The 20685-nt window shown below is 41.5% G+C and overlaps 1 protein-coding gene across 1 annotated transcript; it reads right to left on the bottom strand.

Moving 5' to 3' along the window:
* Window positions 1-499: 499 nt before the first annotated feature.
* Window positions 500-20123, bottom strand: tnrc6a (trinucleotide repeat containing 6A). The gene is made up of 24 exons (XM_023349228.1): window positions 20094-20123; window positions 19108-19405; window positions 13576-15564; window positions 13299-13470; window positions 12290-12744; window positions 12042-12173; window positions 11587-11724; window positions 9012-9200; window positions 8762-8922; window positions 8571-8645; window positions 7654-7818; window positions 7003-7146; window positions 6634-6753; window positions 5144-5278; window positions 4962-5033; window positions 4723-4864; window positions 3953-4102; window positions 3682-3852; window positions 3457-3597; window positions 2861-2968; window positions 2479-2709; window positions 2290-2360; window positions 2041-2180; window positions 500-917 (listed from the first exon to the last, which is right to left on the bottom strand). Exons 1-24 carry the CDS (start codon window positions 20121-20123, stop codon window positions 569-571), a joined length of 5778 nt encoding a protein of 1925 aa, XP_023204996.1. The 3' UTR covers window positions 500-568.
* Window positions 20124-20685: the final 562 nt, after the last annotated feature.

The following is a 20685-nucleotide window of genomic DNA, read 5'->3' as shown; positions in this document are numbered from 1 at the left end:
AAGGACCTCAATGAGTAAACAGCTACACTGGAAAAAACTGGCTGCTCCCTCTATATTGCAGATTATATATACTGAGAAAAAAACCACATTCAGTGCAAAGTTAAAAAAGCTCATACTCCAACATTGTCAAACAAAACGCCAAAAAAAAAAAAAAAAAATGAAAATGTTGAAAATAAAAGAATTGGAATTCAAATAAACATGACGAATGAAACAAAATATATATAATAATAATAATAATAATAATGAACTTGACTGAAGCTTTTTTCGGTCTGAAAGAGCACTACCTGGAAGCAAATATCCATCCGTTCACATTATAGAATTGGCCTGCATGATTCAAGTATTCTGACTGATATGTTTTTGGGCTAAAACAAAGTGGACATATGTGCAGAAAGAGAAACGTAACTTGTATTCCACAGGGGGAGACACCACGGCCCCCCGTTTTGTTGAATATCTTCTAAGTGAGAAAGAGTCCCAACCAGAGCGGTTGCGTTTAGAACTACTCTTTTCTTTCCGTTTTCTTCAGCTGATTATTGACTATTCTCTACTGACCCGTCTCCCGTCTGGCGCTTCACATGGAGTCCCCGCCCCCCGTCAGGTGGTCCACCGGGAGGAAGGAGCTGATTGGAGAGGGGCTGCTGATCCGCCCCGGCTCAGTGGCGCTGGGGTTCCCCCACAGGCTACTGGAGTAGTTGGACCCGCCCCACAGAGAGGATCTGTGCAGGTCGCCGCTGTTCCACTGGTTGGGCTCAGAGGCGCGGCTGGGGAAGGGGTGAGACTGATCCATTCGGCTTTGAGAGGAACCGATGGCCTGCCAGCCAGAGGAGGGCGTGGCCAGTGACTGCCCTTGTGCAAAGAAGCGGCTGATTTCCTCCTCACTGGCGAACTCAGCCAGTATAGTAGTGTTCCCCAAAACACACCTGCAGGGAGACGAAGACGAGTTTATGTTTGCCCCGACACAAAACCCCGAGTAGAGCTGTTGAAAGCAAAAAGGAGGGTTCATGCATTTTTTTCTACAGTAGAATTTAAGCACTTTTCCAGGATTTTCAGTCGTTTTTCAGACTTTTCCAGCATCACATTTGAGACAAAAACAACACATAGAAACTAAAAAAAAATAGATAAATTCAATTCATCATTATATGATGTTTAGTACTGTTAATGATATTGTGTTTTACATTCTACATCTAGGACGAGATAAACTAAAATATAACAACATTTTATGTTTTGAAATGTTTCCTTCACACCGGACAGATCCAAGAACAAAACACCAATTTAACTAAAAACCTTCCCAATTTCAATAATGCTGTTTAATGTATAAAATACAAGCCAAGCTTTATTTCAACTACACAGATCAATAATTCAATGAGCCAATATTTATTATATTGGAATAATCCAAATGAAGCACATAAAGGTAAATTGCCTTCCTGCTCAAATTAATTGGTTTAAAGCACAATACGCAAAAAAAGTTACAAAAGAAATCTATATATGCTATTAAGTGAATAGAAAGAATTTTGGTAATTATAGCTGACCTAAAACAATAAATGTTTGGTATAATTTAACTTAAGACAGTAAGAAAAAAAAGTGTGTGTCTTTTTATTAGGCGTATGAAAACAACGATTTCCAAATTTAGGCTTTTAATTTAACATTGGATTGTAATTTATTATAAAACTTTGCAGTTTGAATATCAAGCACATTTAAGAACTTTTTTACTTCAGATAGAAAGGGGCTTAAATACAAAAGCTCACAAAACTTCACATTTATATATATATATATATATATATATATATATATATATATATATAACAAAAAAGTTTCTTTGTACTTTACTTTTAAGTTGTGTAGGTCTATCATTATATCTCAATGCAGTAAACTCAAGTTTGTGGTTGCAAAATGGCAAATTGTATAAAAGTTTAAGGAAATAAATATTTTGCGATGTCAAAGCTGATGGAAAGAAACGTGTTCGCGAATGATATGAAAAGTTGTATGCTTGACATTCTATAAAAAGTCTGTTGGTGAAAATAAATGTTATTAGTTCATTCTTACATGTGCAGGCTCTTCTGGGCCTTGGCGGCTTCATCCTTTGAGCTGTAGCAAACCACAGCGTTACCATGTGGCAGGTTGAGGTGGAATGTGATCAGAGGGCCATGCTGCATGCACAGAGTCCTCAGAGTAGAGCCGTCAATCTGGGAACCCAAAATGAGCACGTAAGCTAAAACATCGAGCACTTGGATAGTAATAAACATTTAATTTGGGCTGGTTTTTTTTCAGATTTATCTAAACTACTTTGAGTACCTGAGGTGTGAGATTTTTCAGAACAAGCCACTGGGTTCTCCCTGAGCTGCTGCTGTCACCCCAACTGGAGCCTGATTAATAAAAAGACAATACATCATTTAAAATATCAACAACAAAAAAGGAGAGAGAGAGAAACATCTCACTCTGTCTCCCAATAGTAAAATTATAGAAACATCCATGCTGTCTCACCAGGTGTGTATCTGGACTCGGAGGAGCTCCAGCCTCCCAGCCTCAGGGCAGAGCCGTCCCAGCCGGAGGAGGCGGGGCTGGGCTTCTGGCTAGTGAGGCCGGGCGGTGGTCTGGAGGGGGCTGCTACTGGCAGCGGCTTAGGAGACAGGGGGACCTTCCAAAGCTCATGGGCTAAAGAGGAGTTGGACACAGAACCGCTGCCAGGAGACCACTTTGACTCACTGGGTCTAGCTGCAAGGGGAGGAAGAGGGGGAGACAGAGCTTGATTTTATTTAGGAAATGCAGAACTATGGACGTCTGATCCTTGGAAAGAGTATATTTACCGAAAGACGGGTTGATTTAGAGCCACGACGTGATTCCTGAGATTGAGTGTGAAACGTACCTGAAGTGCTTTGTGCTGTACTGGTGAGGGAACCGCTGTGGCTGGAGGCACGAATGGATGACCAGGCACTGTTAGAAGGCATCGTGGTGTTCAGTGATGAGGATGGCCCTGGGAAACCATAGCAACGGCGTTATTTCTATTCTGTAATCCTATTTAAAGGAGTGCAAAGTTTGGAGTTTCTGGTGAATCACCAATCTTTAATGAAAAACATGATTTGCCAATTCCGATTTTGGTGGATACCATTTTTCTTGTCTACAAAGTCGCTAAATTGGCAACAGTGGGATGACTTTTGTTAACCGTGTAGGTGCAGACGTGACCTGGTGGGCGGGGTCAGTCAGTCAGTCAGTCAGTCCTCTTTCACAGCAGAGAAAAAAGGGGATAGTGGCTCATTTTCAGACCTTTGCAGCGGTAGATAAGGTCAGTTTCTCAAGTATCGGTCGGTCTCCGATCTCTCAAGGTTAAGAAAATAGAGGCCAATTTATTGGTTGACTTGACTCCTCCGAGTACCCTTATTTACAAAACGTACAATCACATCTTCACATTTGAAGCATGGAAGTAAGATGGGCGACATTTTAAAGACGTTTGGTGTGGCCTACCGTTGTTCCTGTCCCTGAGGAGGTCTGTGTCGCGGACGGTGTTGATGGAAAAGTTGTTGATGACACTACCAGGGGTCACATAAGGGTCAGTCTCAGGGTCGATGTTGGGGTAACCTTTCCAAGGCTCCCCGGGCCGAAACTCTGCAGATAGTCGTCCACAATTATTAGCAGTCATTCAAAAGAAACTATTTAAAAAGAAGTTTCCTATGCTGACGGGGCCTCTACCTGGGGGCCAGGTGACAGTATTTCCATGGGGAGGAGGGGAGTTGGCACGGGGTGGCCAGCCATCCCCCACAGAGCCCATTGATTGACCAGGAGGACTCAGGGGAGATGGGCCAGGAGACAGGAAATCACAGAAAGGAGAGTCGTCCAGACGGAGTCCAGACAACATAGCACCTGTAGGATGAAATCTCAGGCTTAGAGACGCAAACAAGTCTACAAGCAGACAGCGGTTTTTCAATGTGCCGTTACTAAATGCACTTCAGGAGTCACGTACCAGGTTTGCTGTTCTGCTCCAAGGGGTCAGCAGCCCAAAGTTTCTTCAGTCTGGACTGGGGCAGCTCTTTGTAGTTCATAGCTCCTCCGCCACTGCTGCTTCCACCCCCAACACCCATGTCAAGGGTTACATTCTGGTTAGAGTTCAAGCCTGATGGCAAGAGACAGAGGCAGAGGTCAGGAACAGCGAGAGTACCATCAACTTAATGAAAAGTATTCACACCATTTTAACTTCTTCACATTTTTCACGTCACAACCACAAACCTCACTGCTGAACTGAAACGTGGAACGAATTTGTTTCAGTCAATCTGAGTCGAATCTTTGCAGAACATTCAGTCTCTACAACTGAGTCTTTCGGAATATTTTTGCCCACTTCTCTTTGCTAAAACAAGGTTTCCCTCTGGAAACTTGCTCAGCACAGTGGTAAGTCCACCAGCGGCCCACCGTGCAGCAACTATAAACGTAGCTTAATCCATCTAAAACCCTATCTAAAATAAATGACGCTTCCCCTGGTGGGAGCCCCGCCAGGCTTATGATACACTAGGAGAACCCTGCTAATAAAGCTCAAGCTCAGTTAGATGAGATTAAGATTACTTAGCATCTGAACATCAGTTTTCATATCTTGTTACCAACAACAAGTAAGATTTCTTATGGCTTCCCTTCCTTCTTCACCCATACTTCAGTAAACCACAAATACAAATATGGCAACCCCATTTGAAATCTGAGAAACTCTGTCTGGTGATTTAGATGATTGACTAGGAATCGACATACCAAAGGAGAAGTTGCCGAAGGACCCGATGGAGGAAGCGTCCTTCTGCAGGTCTGGGGTGTTTTGGGACAAGTAGTTGTCGGGGTACGGTTTGAGTTGCCGTGGAGGCTGCATCATTGATGGAGACGAACCAATGGGACGTGTCTGTGGAGAGAAGGAGGAAGGAAGCAACTTTAAGACATTTTACCTGCATCTGGTGGAAGTTGGCTTGAAATTAAAAAAACATGTTGGACCAACTCACCTGTTCAGTCTGACGACCCATGGGCATGGCCCTCTGACTTTGAACCTTTTGCTGTTGCTGAAAGAGAAGACGCTGCAGACAGACGACAGAGTCAAAACCCAGAACAAGAATCACACCAACCCTTTAATGACAGTTTGTGCATTTTAACCAAGCGAGGTCTAGGCAAGCCTCCAATTTCATACTTGTAACTGGCTGATCTGGTTGAGCTGTGTCAGCTGGTTGAGCTGGGAGAGTTGGTTGAGCACAGCCACCTGCTGACCAAAGAGAGGGTTCAAACCACCGTTAGCTCCTGGGTACTTCAGCAGAGAGGGAGGGACCTGGACCAACAGAGAAGGATGCAGGTTTAAGTTAAGATCTGGCATCTTTGAAAGATGAAATGAGACAGAAAACACCATGATGTTCTTCCTCAAAGTGAAGTGGCTTGTAAAGCGCCACCTAGCTTGTGACTCCATTTGCTGAATTAAGCTCTGACTGGATATAAAGGCTGCATTGTCTTTATTTGAGACACAATTTAAGTAAACAAAGCCAGTAGTTCTTCTGGTTTTGCAATGTTATCTTGACCATATCAACGAATATATTTAGATGGAAATTAGCTACAATAAAACAGTATAATCTGGAGTGCATTTTGGAGACAGAAAAATAAACGTAAAATTAGGTGAATAAAGGTAATTTTTCATACTGCAATCGGCTAGCAGAACTTATAGACGTGTTATTTAACGATACATTTGAAATGTACATACTGAGCAAAATGTTGTCACAAAACTCCAATAATAGTAAATAAACAAGTAAATAAATTATAATGAAAACTATCAACATCAATATATACAATAAAGATGAATGGGAGCTTATTAGTCGTATGCCAACAGACGGTCATAGTTGAAAATGAGAATTTGTTCTTCTGCCAAAAATTAAAAAAAATTATGACTGAAATTGATAATTTATGGTTTTTATACTCGAGTCTGGACTGGATTTTACTCGTTTATATACTTTTTGATACTGCGATCAGAATGAGCCAAACACTAAAAGCTGCAATTTATGGTCTAGTCAAAGCTTGTTAAAATAAAAATTGTGGGGGCGTGCTGTGGTGGCGCAGGGGGTTAGCACGCCCCACGTTTGGAGGCCTTAGTCCTCGACGCGGACGTCGCGGGTTTGACTCCCGGTCCCGACGACCTTTGCCGCATGTCTTCCTCCCTCTCCTCACCCTCCTTCCTGTCTGCCTACTGTCAAAAAAATACGAGCCACTAGCGCCGCAAAAAAAACTCTTCGGGGAAAAGAAAAATAAAATATTGTGATTCTTATTGTTGGCATGAAAAATGTTTTGGTTTCTCCCTCAAAACTGTAAAAATGTCAGGTTTTCCATCTTGAACCAAATCTTTTCTATCAAATGAATGGGAATTTTGGCATCGCAGTTTTCTAATTTTTTGCAGATATTTCAAGCATTAGCTAAAAGACACAAACAGGAGATTTACACAAGACCTTCATGTAATTAAAAAATTCAACAAGTTTGTTCTGTTTCTTTTTTTACTTGTTTTCCAAAAATAAAAGATAGAAAAGTACAAATTTCTGGCAGGTTTCAAGAGTCCAAGAGTTTCAAAAAACAAAAACAAATTGTTAACAGTTGCTGAATGCCGCATGATTATAATACAATTACTGCATTGTTAGTTTGTTCTACCTGAGAGGGAAGGATGGTTGGAGGCACTTGGTTGCGAAGATTGGGTTGAGGTGGGGGTTGGGACTGGGGGCCTCCTCGGCCCTGTGCTACGCTGCCGCCACCCAACATGGGGTTTACATTCTGAGGAGGAAAAAGAAACAAAAGAAAGGAAAAAATAAACCATTTTACATAAAGTTATTTAAACAACCAAAATGTAACAAGAAAAACAACCAACCACATGCTTTTAAACAGTTTACGGTCTAAGATTTAATAAATGTCAGGAATTTAGTGGAAAGTAAGCCACAACGCCAGCCATGTAATGTGAAGAACAAATCTGAAAGCTCAAAATAAAAAAAAACAAACAACCACTCATCATCCTTCCACACTCACCTGCGGAGCAGCCCCAGAACTAGAGTGGGAAGGGGATGGCCCGGAGTTGAAACGGGGGATAGGCTGAGCAGAATTGCAAGGGGAAAGGCTCATGCTTTGATTGGAGGAGAGCTCATCAGAAGCAGGGCTATCATAAGCGGAAAGCTGCAGAAATAAAGGCCCAGCGCGCACGGCACATGGACGGCAAGCACAGAGGGACAGGAAGCATGTCAGCAGCCAAATAAGCACAGAGAGGGAAGGGAAGAAAAGAGACAGTAATTAATTTTGCATAACGAGGAGGGTGAAAGAGAAAATTCTGGACTCTAGGGTGCGAGAGAAAAGTGCAGCGAAGCAAAAACAGATTTAGGATCGAGTCAAAGCACAATAGAAAACAGACCGGAAAATTTAAACTAAAAAGAAAAGCATGAACCTCGCAGCAATCTTGTCAAACTCCTTATGAGAGGCCATTTATCAAGTCAAATTCGTGACAAAACTACAAGTAATGCTGCGCAGCAACTGAGAAGAGTTCAAACTGATAACATAAAAAAAACAAAAAACAGTGCAGACATGCAATGTGTCAGAACAACCACTTAGGGGCAGAAGAGTGCAAAGAAAGCAACAGCTAACCAGACAGCCCTCCCCTCTAAAGGCTTCATAACTGAAGCTGCGTACCTTCTCAAAGTAAGGACGATCTACGACAGAGTCCTTGTGATACTGGTGTCGAGAAACTGTGTTCTTCCCCATGACGCCGTTGTAGTCCCCCATGCTGCTCATGTCCATACGTTTGTCCGTCCCCATGCCTGATCCTGGTTTCATGGACTCATCAGGAGAGTCCCTCTGCAAAGGCAAGAAGATTTAGATTTAACTGACATCATTTGAGGAATATAATCAAGAATTTATACACAGAAAGCATTTGGCAGGCAGAAAAACTTAACATAAATAAACACCAAAAGCAAGTTTTGTTTCTACAAGTGCATTTCCTATTGAAAATATCACTGAAAATCCTTCAATTTCCTACATAAAAAAGTTGAGCCTCTCCACTCTGCTTCCAGACTCAGACCTTGATTTCCAAATGAAGTGCAAAGTTTAAATTTAATCTAAAATGATTAAATTAAGAGTCCTTTATCTCTTTAGCAACAGGTAACTTCTGACATCGTCTCTGGTCCAGGAATGCAGCAGCTGCTGTATACGTGTGTCTGTGGCTCTTAAAGCAATAAAATCTACAAACTTCTAAATTGGCGTTTTCTTCACATTCCCATCAAGACAGAATAAGTTTGTAAAACTTATTCTACCAGTTTTTTCTTTCCACAAAACTTTCCATTTATATGCTGAAAATGCAGTAATCTGAACAACTAGCTTCATTGTGTGCAGACCATGATATCACTGGGCTGTATATTTGTGTATGTATATTTTTTGTATATATTGAATTACTGAAATCAATTTCATTTTTTAAAGTTCTTAAAAATATACCTATATTTTAAGCATGTTTTTCCACTCATCTCTTCAGTGTCCAAGTTGTACTAATGATGTGAGATTATTGAAACATTCAAACAGAAACTGAACTTTGAACAGAACAGGATGAAGCTTACAGAGAAAGACATGCTGTTGAACTGGGTGATAAAAGGTTTCCAAGGATCGTCCTGCTTGTTGACTGGTTTGTTCATCTGAAACACAGATTTAAAAAAGCAATAGAGACTCTTAGTTTGTCAACAAAAAAAGGGGAAAAAAATTAAAGTATTTCTGCCTTTTTTAATATAATTGTGTGTGTAATTCGACAGACCTTGTTGGGGCCTTTTTGCTTGTAGTTCCACGTGTTCTGGTCATGAGACCGGTTGTCCTGTTGGTTGTTGGTCCACATCCCAATCTCTACCTCCTCTTCCTGGTCCCAGCTGTTGCTCATGGACACGTCCTCACTACCCCATGTCTCCATAGGCTTGGGACCTGCAAATATTAAGAAAAGATGTAACGACAAGAAAACAAAAATAGGCAGTACGGTACATATGTGAGGTGAAAATCTGCCGTCCACCTACCGGACTTGTGCTGATTGCCCCATCCTGACCCAGATTCTCTGACGTCCTTGTTGGGTTCATCCCAGCTAGCGCTGGTGTCCATGGGCTTCCCCCAGGCAGATGTCCCGTTGTCCACTGTCACAGGTGGACCAGCTGAAGGTTCCCCCCATGAGGAAGACTCCTTCTGCTGAGAGTAGGGCTCCCCCCAACCTGCAGAAGTGAAGAACACCATATGAGCCGCTGTGAAATTTCTAAAGTGTCCTCTTCAGTAGTTGAGACATTGTTGGCATTCGGAAGCATTTCTCTTTTCTTAAACACAGGGAGCTTCTGCAATCAGTCAAACCTCTGGTGTTTAGACAGCTTTTTTAGTCTGCTTTAACTAAGAAAGGGTTACGCCAATGCCAGTTTGATTAAGCAAGTGTTTATTTAGATGTTTAGCCTTTATATAGTGAGAAACGGGTTCCAAAGGCTCTTGTTACAGCTGACCCCACAGACCTGCAGCTTTCTCCTTCCACAGGAGGAGTTTGGGGGGAATGCCAGGGATAGCTTCTTATAAAAATAGGACTGACCACAGGGTACCCAGAGGTTTCAAAGGCCCTCCAGTAAATGTGCATACAGTTGTAAACTTGCATAAGCCAACATTCATTAAGGGCAAATCTTGATATTGAAGGACACTAGAGGTGGGTATTGTATTGTTTATCATTTATCGTGATACATTTTGTCACAACATACAATGTTTCGTGATACAAACATTCCAATTAATGTTTATAAAATCCAAAAAATGTCCGGCTCATCGGCAATGTGACATGCATATTGTGTTGGGATAGTGCAATTTACGATTATGCAGACCCAATATGCACACCTTGTAACAGAACACCAAAATGTCCAAGTCAAAATCTGCTATTTAGATCGTTAACCTTTCAATTTATTACAAAACAACTCAATTTAACATCAGTCAGAATTAGAGGTGGTTGTTAGATTAGAGTCCATTTAAACCAGAGTTTCAGCAGCTGTCACCAACTCAAATGTAATACCTTTGACACCATTGTGAATGGAATTTAAAACCTATTGTCTCCAAAAACATGTACAAACTTTGTCCAGTCAACTGCTGATAAATGTGCACTTTCCAATGATGGACACAAAAAAAGCTAGCTAGCAAGAGTAGGTTAGCAGTGAGTCACAGGGCGTAATGAAGATGTCTGCATGTAACTAAAGCTTTTGCCTGACATAAAAGTCCCACAAGAAAAAAAAACAGACTATGCAACATTAAATAGTCCTACCAAGACAACACTTAAGATCTGTAATTAATATATATAAACCCAACTTATTTTTTAAAATTCATGTAGGACTTTTTAAGGCCTTCATTGTAGGTACACTAACTTAAGACTTTTTAAGGATGTGCAGACATCCTGTAAACAGTCCTCCAAATGTATTTTGTAGCTTTTAGTAACTTTAAACATCTGGGTAAAAACAAAAGAAGCATCCTCACATCATAAAGTTGTTAGCATCTACCATTTTATTTCTAAGAAGTAGAATTTTTTTCTCTTTGAAATTGTGCAAAACATTGTGAGGCTCTATTCCTATCATGCAAAAATATCTTAATGTTTATGAAAAATATGATAAATGAATATGTGCAAAACACTGAGGTTGTTGTAGTTGGTTCACTGCACAAGGACATCTGAATGGGCTCAACACCCTATTTGTGCATTTCTCTTTCTCAGGCCCTTTCTGCAGAATAGCTGCCTTACACTGAAAACGTTCCCATTACCAACGCAGAAGACCTCCTCCTTTGCCATTCATGTTCTCTCTTGCTCTTTTCTACTTCAACTTAACAAAAGTGTATGTGCAGAATTGCTGGGTGAACAAAAGACAAAAGAAAGAAAAAAGAAGAGGTGAATGAGAAAAAGAAAAAAAAGTGATGCTCTTAGCATTCCAGAGGGATGACTCAACTAGCTTTTGGAAAAAGCTCCGAGGGCAGGCAACACAGTAAGATTACTGAGAAAGGGTTTTACTGGCTCAGTTTTTGCCCATGAAGCTCTGAAAAATATGCACGTGTTATTTGTGAGCATCCGCACAAATAACACATTTTAAGTCAGAATTTGATGAATAACTGCTCACTTAATGTGATATATTTACCTAAAAGTTGAAACTTGCATGCATGATCTGCTTTGAGATTACTTCATACAATTTAAGAATATATCCCAAGTTCCATAACTTACATATACTAGGTAAGGTAATTTTATTTATTTATTTTCAGTAACAAGGCAATTCAAAGTGCTTCACATGAATTATAATGAAATACAAACACGATACCAAAATAAATTGTTTTCCCAAAGTTATAGTCGTTTTCCTGTGGGTGCAATCAAACTGTAAATCTTAATATTTTCATTTCTTAAAAATGACAACTTTTATGCCTTTTTTTTTTTTATATCATGTAAAAACAGAAATATCTGTCATGTTTTGGATTTATCCCTTCACTCTCTGTAATGAAATGTCAGCCTGTCAAGAGTTTTCCTCTTTATTGCATCAACAGAAATTTAAATACAATAGTGAAAAAGGCCATTCGTATGTGCGTGTTAATATGTTTGCAACCTACTTGAAGTGGAGGTTTTGTCCTGGTTGACGTGCTGCACAGGCGGCGGCATTGAGCAGTGTGCTGGGTGGGGTTTATTCTGAGAGGGATCTGACTGAGTGGTCCTGTTCCACATGTTGACAGCCCCTCCACTGTATTTACCTGTGAAAAGTTTCCAATATTTTTATAAATAGTATGTTTTTATTTTTCAGGCACAAATATGCAAGGACATTTTGGATATTTTTTTTTCAATGAGCCTACTCAGCTGAATAATTCTTTGAATACAAATATGCTACTAACATACAGCCTTAAACCTTGTGCAAATCTGAAAGCTTCATTTGTCTGTCACTTTGCAATAAAAAAAGATTTTCATTCATACTTAAGTGCTCAGCTGTTAGTTGCCTTTAATGGTTTAATGTAAGGCCTATTTTTTTTAAATCAGTCTCTTTAAAGAGATTTGTATTTGAATTGGTCGTTACCAGGATCTCCCCAGGCTGCAGTTCCGTCATCGATCTCCATCCTCCGACGGATGGACTCCGGAGAAGGTTCCTCCCATCCAGTTGCAACGTTCTCCTTCTGGCCTACAGCAGGCATTGGACCACCAAGCCAGCCTGAAATAACAAAACCCTGGCATTAGCTTGTTTATTCCTCTCAAAACATTTCACTATAAACGCATTCAGTTCAGCTATGATCAATTCTAGCAACGGCAAACCCTCTTGATCCCCACCTGTGGGTTTGCTGGAACCCTGGTTGCCCCTGGACGTGCTGGATTCAGGACCTTTACTCCATTCGTTAGAAGGTTTAGTGTTGGCTTCCCCCCAGTTCTGAGCTCCATGGTTGTTCTTCCCTGGCTCACCCCAGCCTTGGTTGGGCTTGTGGACCGGGTCTCCCCAGTTGGAGCTGGGGTTTGGAGTGCTCTGGTCAGGAGTATTCGATCCTCCACTGCCTACCCAGGTGCTGCTGCTGCTGGTGGTCCGGCTCGGCTCGCTCCAACATCCGGAGCCGGAGCGGTCGCTGTCGCTGTCCCACCCCACTGAGCCAGCGCCCTTCTGAGGTTCCCCCCAGTGGTTGCTGACTCCTGTTCTGGTGCCATCGACACCGCTACCCCATCCTTCACTACCGTTTCCACTGTTGGATCCCCATCCCTGCTGCGTTTTGGGTGTATTAGTCCATGTCATTGACCTAAAGGGGGAAAAAAAGGTTGGTAAATTATAAATACACACTGAAAAACAAAAAATATAATAAAATTGTTATTGATAAGTATGGTTGAGAGAACATTCGGAGGGAAAAAGTGATTACTAATATGAAGGAATACCAGGATCTAAAAGTTTTTAATTAAAAAAAGAAGCAACAATTGGCTCTACTTCTAAAATCACATAGATAAAGTACTGTTACAGATGCATTATAATACACGCTGAACAAATATTCTGGTATGAAACCCCAATTTAATTCTTGTAACAAGCTGATATCAGCTGGTTAATAAGTCTGGTTAACCGATATTCTAATCACACACCTATGAATGATGGTTGCCGTTCATTTTTTCTTTCAGCCAGCTGAGCAACAGCAAGAGGTATTCGAAAAGTGAGAGTTGCAAAGCAAAATGTTCAACTTTCCGGTTTACTATGACCTCGTTAAACCATTAAAAAGTAAAAAAAAAGAGACTCTCAAAATAACTTCTTAAAACCATGATCAGCAACCCCTGCTTGTATACAGCTGGAAAGTTGGGCAATGCTTACCTGTCGTCTTTAACGTTGTTGTTCCAGGTGTTGCTGCTGTTACCACCCTTGTAACTGGATCCATCATCCCAGCCACCTCCTCCTTTACTGTCCCAACCTGATGTTTGTTTCTGCTCTCCCCAACCAGAGCCTCCACCATCAGGGCCTGAGCTGCTTGGCCCAACCCCCCAACCTGCAAGAACATCCAAGACACAATGATCAACTTTCCGTCTCAATGGTTTTATAGTAGGAGCAGTAGGTTTATGTTGAATATTTCAGATTAAGAACCAGCTCCTACCTCCAGAGGTCTGGGAGGGAGCTGCCGTTGTTGCTGTGCCCCAGCTGGAACCCCTGCTGCTCTGCTTTCTTTCATCCCCTTTAGGACCCTGATTGACCGTAGGAGAATTGATGTCCCAAGCGGTGTTCTGCCGTATGGGCGTTTGTCCCCATCCAGTGTTGGACAGAACCCTCGGGTCCACATCGGCCCGGGTTATGGCTGGCGTCATCGACGGGGTATGGTCGCCTTTCCTGCGGTTTCCTCCTTTAGACTGGTTGACGTCTCTGTCTGAGCTGGATTGACCTCCGGCGCTTTCACAACTTCCTTCGCTTCCTCCGGAGCGGCCCCAGCCTCCAGTGACACCTCCCAGGCCCTGACTACCACTGCCTGCTCCTGCTCCTCCCATACCCATAGCGTCATCCTCGAGGCTCTTCCACCCATTGTTGGTAGAACTTCCTTTCTGAATTCCTGCTTCTGAACTGTTACCAGTCGTCGCCGATCCCCATTCTCCGTTTGACATTTTGCTGTTAGAGGTGGAAGAAGACGATGACGACGACGAGGAAGAGGAGGATGCGCTGCTCCCCCACGGGCGAGGGATCCCTGCTGGAGGGCCCACAGTAGTTTGGTTTCCACTTCCAGGAGCTTGGCCTGTAGAGCCTGGGATTTGATTAGGGCCAATGCTCCAGGACAAGTTACTTTGAGGCTGGTTCGGGGTGTTGGTGGGCCCTTGGTCCGACCGTGGGGCCCCAGTGTTATTGTGGTTATTATTACTCTTAAAAGCAGCAATAGAGGAGTTCTGGGAGTTCACAGTGTCTACATTAAGAGGGCTTTTGTCTACAGGGTAGGTAGCTGCGCCCCAAGGCGTACCAAAAGCCCCAGTACCCCCTGATTCTCCTTGAGGGTGCTGGGGAGCTAATGAAGGGCTCCCATTGGCCAGTGCCCCCCCATTTCCTCCTCCAATGGAGCCCCAGGAACGCTCCCCGCTGAGCAGGTGTGAGGCGGTAGAGTCTGGTGGACTAGAGGTCACTGTGGCGTTAGTAGTAGTAGTAGTATTCATCATGATAGTGTTATTTGGTCCATTGGGTTCAGTGTTAAGGTTGCTAGGCAGCAGACCACCATTGCCACTGTTGCTGCCTCCTAACACCTTGCTGTTCGATGTACCATTATTCACCTCAGTGTCTTCCATCATACTGCTGCTGTCTGGAGCTGCCATGCCCCCCCAGGCCATTATGGGCCCCTGGTGAGGAACTACACCCAGTTTGGAAGTCATCCCCTGAGCCGGTGGAGGCCTTTGGCCCTGGCACACCGGGTTTGGGGTTGTATTCTGTGGCCAGGCACCGTGGTTGGCATTTGGGTTTAAAATGTTTGGGTTTGACCCTCCATTTATATAAGAGTTGCTTCCACCAATTGTGTTCATGTTGCTGCCTGACTGGGAGCCCCATACACCACTACCGCCAAATAGCTTGTTGTTGTGGTTACTCATATTATTGCTGCCAATACTGCTGGACCCAGCCATGGAGTAGTGTGAGGATCCGGTGATATTGTTTTCATTATTTGCGTTGCTTAAGGTTCCGATGCCTCCGACCTGACAAATGTTGCTGTCTCCGTTCACGCCGACACCAACCATCATGGTGGATGTCAGAGAGGAGGGGGAAGAAGCTGTTGAGGACACGGAGGAAGAAGTGTTGGCTGACATCATCATCACTGTAGTTGCAGCAAGGCCGAGGTTCTTCTCTGAACCGACTGAAGAGTTAGAATCTGCATCCATGCATTCTGATGCCAACTCTGGATCGGACCCTGAACCACAGCCAGAGGAGGATGAGGAGCAAGAAAATGAAGAGGAGGAGGGAGGCCAGACAGAGGAGCTGGGCGAACAAGTGTTATTGGATTTGTCGGAACTCCCGTCACCTAGGACTTTGCTCCAGTTGCTGTTACCATCACTGCTGCACGGGGAGCCAGAGGACCAGGAGGAAGGCTCATACTGGGAATCCAAGCCAGGATGCTCCAAACCTGCGGAGAACAGGATAGGACGCTGTTGAGATTTGAGCGTAGAAGCAGCTGCAAAAAATGCAAAACTATCCATCCTGAAGCTAGAACTGGTTCGTGAAAGACCTAAAATGAAGTCTAGTTAAACTTTTACTCCTCTATAGGAGGGCCATTCCAGGGTGGTTACAGATTCTCCAAAAAGCCTGAGGACTAATAGTTGATTTGAACCCCTTTCCACCTGGATACTTTCAGGAAGGGACTTCAATAATTCAATAAATTCCTAGTTAGATCTCCTAATGTCCCAAGCAGGGATCTTCAACCCTTACAATCCAAAGAGTAAATTTTGCTCTCAGCCCAGTTAAATAAACTGGTTTAGGGGCTGCAAATGTCAAGTGATCTTTTTTTTTGGGGGGGGGGGGGGGGGGTTGAAGACAACTTGTGATTTTTTTTATATAGAAAATTTGTTATTGAAAACTTAAAAATCTACTTCTATTTTCAGGTTTTAGAGAAAGAAAAAGAAAACTTTTGAATGAGTACATTTTAAAATGGTGCTTTAAAGAAAAAATTATCTAAAAATTAGTTACTGGTATTTTTAGTACCATAATGAAAATCTGCTAAAACCTGCAGATATTATAGTTATATTTAAAATGAGTTAGCAATTTAAAGACATCAAGAGCCTAAAGCCTCAGGTTGCAGACCCCTGGTCCAGCGTTTTAATTTAAAACAATATTAAAATAGTATTGTAATAGTAGCTCTGTAAAAGTTACAGTGCTACTATACATTACCAACATTTTGGTAATGTTGATTAACAAACATTACTTCCCAGGCTTCAGTTATTACATTAATAAGAATTGTTTAATCATCTTACAAACTCTGCAACTGATCTCTCACTGACGCCACTTCATCCCAAAACAACTATAGACAACATCCAACTGTACGAGTAGTCCATTACGCCACGAAAGAAGAGAAACAGACCTCCATTAATACTACAAACAACGGTTTGGTATATTAAGTCCGTTAGATGGTTTTTCATTTAACTTCTCATTCACAATCTTATATTTTGCCATTTTGTCCAATCTTTAATTTGCCAACTGTTCTGAATGCCATTGCTGCCAAAAGTAAGCATGGACACAGCTGCCACCATTTTGTCTCCTCAGCAGGACACAAAAGCATGCCAAAGCTATTAAAGAAGATTCAGTGAGGCAGGCGACTGGCTGCTGACGAGCTGTTGGAGGGCATAGGAAGGATGCCAACTGCATGAGGAAAAAGAAGTTGGCAAGGGGGAGGAAATGAAGGCATCTAAGATGGAAGACCAACAGCATTCAGATCTGGCATGTTTCTAAAATTAGATTTCACAGACTGCATCCAGTTATCCCCCCCTTCACCATTAAACACCCATTCTGTCACTGTGGCGTCTGCCTAAATCTCCAGGAGGCATATTTACTGTAGTAATTCTGTCATATTGCATCAGTATGTGGTTCTCATAGCAGGAAACAAAAGTTTGACACTAAAACCAAAGCTCAATGAACCCCGATAATTTGACCATTGTATAAAAACCAATCAGGAGAATATTTAATGCAACAATTACATTTTCAATCACAATTCAAAAGATGAGGGTGGTCTGTTTTAATGATTAACAGGACAAAACTTGGGTTAGTAATGCCATTTCAAAATGAAAGCATCTAATGCAGCCCCCCATCTCCAGGTACAAACAGGAAGTGTTCAGAATGATGTGGTTCCTCTGGTTAACTAGTAATGAACTTGTCAGATTTCTTAACCTTCTCTTTTCCCTAAACCTGGCGGGACAGCCAAATAATAATAATGCAAGGCATGTTATCAATTAAACAAACAATTCTCTATGAAAATTGTCACCCGAGATGCAACTTTCTGCCAAGCTTTACAATAAAACCATGAATGAAAATATAGTCCACTTCAATATTTACGTAGTTTATTATGAAGGCATTTAAAATTTAGTCTCGTTCCATTTGTAAGAAGAAAATATATATTAGTGATAAAAATATTATTGAAAAGTATTTCTAATAATGTTAACATTTAGTCTGCAGGGTAATTCTACCAGCTGGTAATTCTACCAGCTTCCAATGATCTGTTTTACAAAAAAATGTGATTTCAACTGGTGATTGTGACATTTGGTTTGTTTTTGTTAGTGAAGAAAGTTCCTAAACCAGAAAGACAGTTTAATGAAGACAAGTTTTGTAGCTGGTGTATCATGTCAACAGGACTGGCTGCAAGTCGGCTAAACACAACCAGACGTCTGAATGTTTTCCAATCTTTTTCCTTTAAACAATCTTCACTTCTAAAGCCTCCATCTGAAAAAAATAGTCCCTGTCCATCGCATCTTACTATGTTTGCCAGATCTTTCCTTACGCCCTTCCACATTCCCTTCCTCTCCCATTTATCTCCATTCCACCGATAAGCAATGAACACAATGCACCGTCAATAAAGGTCAAGACCCAGTCTCACAATTTCTTAAAGTAAACAATCATCATAGGGCATTACAGGAAAAAAGGGCATGCAGACAGAAAGTTCAGGAAGAAGCAATAATGTTGTGTCACCTGTTTGATTAGGGGAATGGCTGACGGAATCCCGAATGGGAGCCATGCCTGGAAACAGAAAGCAAAGGATCAGGCTTGAAAGGGGACAGAGACAGAAAAAGGTTTTAGAAATAGTTAAAGCTGAAATGCAATTCAATGAGAATCTAGTAATGCAGAGCACTAATGTCAAGAACATTCAAGAGAATAAAAGCTTGCAGTATGTTAGTAGCCAGTGTATGCACAAACATTTAGGGCAGTAAGTAACTATTGCCTTACTAAATTCACTGTTCTGACGATTAATCAGATTTTTTTAAAACATGCATATTCTGCAGATTTTTCATTCACCCACTAAAGATTTTACACAACGTTAGAAAAACATAAAAAAAGACAAGAAAAATAAGTTTCTTTTTTGTATAAGACAGACATTATACTGCATTTTAATCCTTTCAGCCCTACCTACATTTACAGTTATCTTTAGTCAGATTTTATGACTTATAATGCGTTTTCACTTTTGATGAATTAAGGATCTCTGCAAATCAAGTGTTTTTTTTCTTCATAATCATCATAAAACGTATACTGGTGTCAACTAGAACACCTATCCATGTTTTCCTAAATGCTCAAATCAATAAAAGCTAATTTATTGATTTTCATTGAGGGTGTAATAGAATATAAACATATTTATGTAATTGAATAGTTGTAAAAATGAGTCAGGTAGACATTATTGCACATACAATCAAAAGAACATATTCCTTTGATGCAACAGGATGCTCACTCAAATGGTTAATTATTTCCCTTACATTATGTTTCTCTTATACTAATTCTTCAAAATTGAATCATAATAAAAGTGTTTAGTGAGTTTAAGCAAAAGGACCACACCACCACATTCAGATCCATCTAAGTGAACATTTGTTTACAGGCCCTCCTCAGGACTGACATCCATGGCAAACAGTGCGTTTATAAAGCCTGGTGTCACCATAGGAAAACATAGAAGCTCCTTTTGCTTTTCACAGTTTACCTTTGAGTGCCACTGGTGGCTGCAGCTCCTGGCTGGACAGGAGGGCTTCCCCGACTTCGGTGGAGAACAGGCGACCTTTGGTTCCCAGGGTGACAACGGGGAGGTCAGCGGTCAAAGCTTGGTTTAGCGGAGCCTCAAGGGTGTGAGGTGAGGAGGCAGAGCTTGTCAGAGCAGGCAGCAGGCTGATCAGCCCCCCTTGGCATTGCTGGGGACTTTGTGTGTGTGTATGGATGGGGAAGGGGACTAGGGGGCTGTGGTTTTGATTAAGGTCTGTGTCTTGACCAGGTATGCTCTGGCACTGCAAAAAAGAAGAGAGAAAAACGTTATTAGTGTTTTTTAAACAGCTATACTAAGCCTGGCGGGCCACCTGGCTTTACTTGTGCCCCCACCAGGCTAACCACTGCTTATTTATTTAAGCCTTTTTAAAATGTTTGCATTTTTAAGACCTTATAGTTGGTGTTAATCTTCCAATCTTTCAGTAACAGTAAAATGATTAAGTGATATTTTCAAATTTCCCATCAACTTTAAACATTTTCTTAACTTAAAAACACACGACAGGCTGCCGGATGAATGACTGCCCCAGCACCCAACCAGGCTTAGCAAGTTTTCTGGGGGAAACCTTGTATCTTCAGAACCTTTTTAACAAGTGGAAAAAAGTTAAAGCATTTTTAACATTTAACTTGAGATTTCACATTAAAATATATTTTCATTTCCCCTTTTCAGAAAGAAAATTAATTAATAAAAACCTGAAAATAATCTAGCATTCAAGTATTGAAGTGTGAAAAAACAGTAGTCTGGCACCTTTCAGCCACGATCTGGGGCAAAATATTAGTTAAAAAGAAAGTTAAATAACTGTCAGCTATGACACTAAAAATAAAAAAGCCTGGATGTGTGATCAGCTTGAACAATCTACGGATTTGCATTTGGGTTGAAGATGAACATTTACTAGCATCTCAGTTTGAGGAGGTAATGCAGCAGACAGTTACAAAACTGGCAAAGCTGGATGTCCGGAGCATGACTGTGCAGGCCCATAAGGAAGCAATCAAAGGTTTTCAGACTTCATAACTCTCACTGTGGAATGAATCAATTCCTGTTTGATCTTTCAGGTAAAAAAAAAACAACCAAACAAAGCAGCAACTAGCAGTAATTCATCATCTTTAATTCCCACAAGATAAATGATTGGTATCTCCGTTAACTGTATGGCTTTGCCAAGAGCTCATCTTTAACAAGTACAACTTTTTTCCCTACCCAATGTTGCAGTTTCTGCTGTATTTTAATACAAACATCTACATGTATACCATCACTGAGATGAAATGTAATGACACATTAAATCATAACACAGGGTTTCCCCCACTGTATTATAAGCCTGACAGGCCACCAGGCATTACTTGTGCCCCCACCAGGCTAAGTGTTGGTTACCTGAGCTTTTTCATGTTTGCATTTTTTAAAGACTTATGGATTTTTATTGTCATACCATTTCGAAGTTGCTTGCTAGTTGGTGTTCAGGTATTAGTCGTCCAATCTTCCAATAATGCATAATTATCAAGTGATATTTTCAAATTTCCTGACAACTTTAAA

This window comes from Xiphophorus maculatus, chromosome 16 (assembly GCF_002775205.1).
Source record: "Xiphophorus maculatus strain JP 163 A chromosome 16, X_maculatus-5.0-male, whole genome shotgun sequence".
NCBI classification, from domain to species: Eukaryota; Metazoa; Chordata; class Actinopteri; order Cyprinodontiformes; family Poeciliidae; genus Xiphophorus; species Xiphophorus maculatus.
This window is presented reverse-complemented; position numbering and strand designations above follow the sequence as displayed.

Excerpts from the sequence above, each read along its gene's own strand:
- tnrc6a (XM_023349228.1), bottom strand. The coding sequence starts at position 20,123 with ATGCTCCGGACATCCAGCTTTGCCAGTTTT. Across the intron at positions 4,103-4,722 it reads CTTCGGCAACTTCTCCTTTG|GCTTGAACTCTAACCAGAAT; the intron begins GTATGTCGATTC and ends TCTTGCCATCAG. Across the intron at positions 918-2,040 it reads GCCCAGAAGAGCCTGCACAT|GTGTGTTTTGGGGAACACTA; the intron begins GTAAGAATGAAC and ends GTCTCCCTGCAG.